The sequence below is a fragment of the Palaemon carinicauda genome, chromosome 16 (genome assembly GCF_036898095.1).
Source record: "Palaemon carinicauda isolate YSFRI2023 chromosome 16, ASM3689809v2, whole genome shotgun sequence".
Lineage (NCBI taxonomy): Eukaryota > Metazoa > Arthropoda > Malacostraca > Decapoda > Palaemonidae > Palaemon > Palaemon carinicauda.
The window spans coordinates 125,149,202-125,151,701 of NC_090740.1; the positions used below are offsets into that span (position 1 = coordinate 125,149,202).

At 37.6% G+C, this 2,500-nt stretch overlaps 1 protein-coding gene across 7 annotated transcripts in view; it reads right to left on the bottom strand.

Annotated features, from left to right (window-relative positions):
- The window catches only part of LOC137655857 (sodium/potassium/calcium exchanger Nckx30C-like), a 705,766-nt gene that overhangs the window by 3,678 nt on the left and 699,588 nt on the right, over positions 1–2,500 (bottom strand). For all 7 annotated transcript variants that reach the window (XM_068390052.1, XM_068390051.1, XM_068390050.1 and 4 more), the window contains 2 exons: positions 906–1,042; positions 1–82 (listed from right to left, as the gene is read on the bottom strand). The exon at positions 1–82 is cut by the window's left edge and continues 22 nt beyond it. In XM_068390052.1, coding sequence (XP_068246153.1) covers positions 1–82; positions 906–1,042 — 219 coding nt within the window. The remainder of the gene's footprint in view (positions 83–905; positions 1,043–2,500) is intronic.

The window sequence follows — 2,500 nt, forward strand, 5'->3', positions numbered from 1 at the left end:
CACACTCCAAGGATTTTCGCTCTTTTTGATGTAATTTGAAATCACCTGAGATAAGGCATGGAGTAACCAAGGGATGGGCAACCTGTGAATATATGAACGGGATTGATCAAACTGGTTCAATGGATTGAACAAACTGGTTCAATAGGTTCACGACATCAACCTGCTTCAACTAACACTCTGTATACATGCATCACGTATTGTTGATTAACATTTAAACGATTAATATTTGAACTTGTAATGGAAGGTTATTTTCAATCATTCATTTATAATGGTGTAAAAGATTATCATCAAATCAGCACAATTAGATTTATATGGCATTATATCATATCTTTTTAGAATCAGAATGTGCAGACAGGTTGTTCTAAAATGAGTATATATATATATATATATATATATATATATATATATATATGTATATATATATATATATATATATATATATATATATCTCCATCTATCCATCTATCTATCTATCTATCGATCTATCTATCTATCTATATATATTATACACACACACACATATATATATATATATATACTGTATATACCTATATATATATATATATATATATATATATATATATATATATATATATATATATATATATATGTATATATATATATGTACATACATGTGTGTGTATACACACACACACATATATATATATATATATATATATATATATATATATATATATATATCTCCCCTGATGGTCCCGCGACAATGTAATATCATTTATCGAGTATATGTATCCACATTCATACCTGTCCAACAAATGGCATACAGGCTACCAGGAAAACTGCAAAGTACGAACATTAAAAATACACCACAGAGAGAGAGAGAGAGAGAGAGAGAGAGAGAGAGAGAGAGAGAGAGAGAGAGAGAGAGAGAGAGAGAGTCTTACCCGCAGGTGACGTCAAAGAGGTTACTGCCAACAGAGGATGACACCGCCATATCTCCAAAGCCTTTCCTGGCCACGATGACGGAGGTGATCAGGTCAGGGACGGATGTACCAGCCGCCAGGATCGTAAGTCCCATTACCTGAAACATTCGATTTTATTTAGGGTTTCATATTCAGGCGTGAATTAATTGTTTACTGTTTGGAGCCCGGTTCTATAAGGGAATCCCGGCTCCAAAACGGAATCCCAGTTCCAAAACGGAATCCCGTCTCCAAAACGGAATCCTGTCTTTAAAACAGAATCCCGTCTCCAAAACGGAATCCCGTCTTTAAAACAGAATCCCGTCTCCAAAACGGAATTCCGGCTCCAAAACGGAATCCCGTCTTTAAAACAGAATCCCGTCTCCAAAACGGAATCCCGTCTCCAAAACGGAATCCCGTCTCCAAAACGGAATCCCGGCCCCAAAACGGAATCCCGTCTCTAAAACGGAATTCCGGCTCCAAAACGGAATCCCGTCTCCAAAACAGAATCCCGTCTCTAAAACGGAATCCCGTGTCCAAAACGGAATCCCGTCTCCAAAACAGAATCCCGTCTCTAAAACGGAATCCCGTGTCCAAAACGGAATCCCGTCTCCAAAACGGAATCCCGTCTCAAAAACAGAATCCCGTGTCCAAAACGGAATCCCGTCTCCAAAACGGAATCCCGGCCCCAAAACGGAATCCCGTCTCTAAAACGGAATTCCGGCTCCAAAACGGAATCCCGTCTCCAAAACAGAATCCCGTCTCTAAAACGGAATCCCGTGTCCAAAACGGAATCCCGTCTCCAAAACAGAATCCCGTCTCTAAAACGGAATCCCGTGTCCAAAACGGAATCCCGTCTCCAAAACGGAATCCCGTCTCAAAAACAGAATCCCGTCTCCAAAACGGAATCCCGTCTCCAAAACGGAATTCCAGCTCCAAAACGGAGCGTGGCTCCTAAACGTTGTCTGGGTTCAACTGTTTTGCTAGTATTTTCGGTTCTTAATGAAAGGGTTAATGCTTGATTTATTTTTTTCTTTTATTCAGGGAAAATTATCTTTTCTGTTTTGACTGTTTACAGTAGGTTCGACTGTTTTGCTAGTATTTCGGTTCTTACTGAAAAGGTTAAACCTTGATTTTATTTTTCATTTATTTATGTTTAGGCAAAAATTAATCCTTTCTGGTTTAATTGTGAACAGTAGGTTCAACTGCTGTGTCCTACGTGCAAGATTTCAATCTTTCTTCAGAATTTTGTTGCTGAATGTGTCATTATTTTATTTTCTTCAGCAGAGTTTCATAATGATGTTGTTTCTGCATCACTTTTTTTTTTTTTTTTTTTTTTTTTTTTGGAAAGGGGGGGGGGGGGCGAAGGAAGTCGAGCACCATTCGAGCTTTCAACTAAATCCTCAATAATCTCTGATAGGCATTTTTCATTATTCAATTTCTTCACCAGACTTTAATGTTTCCTGCTGGTTTAATTAGATTTGACTTGTCTGTTCCTCCAGAGAAGGATAAAAACTTGTAGGGTAAGCAAAGTTTATCTTTCAAAATCCATTTAGTAAGATTTAACAGTTCAATTGTAT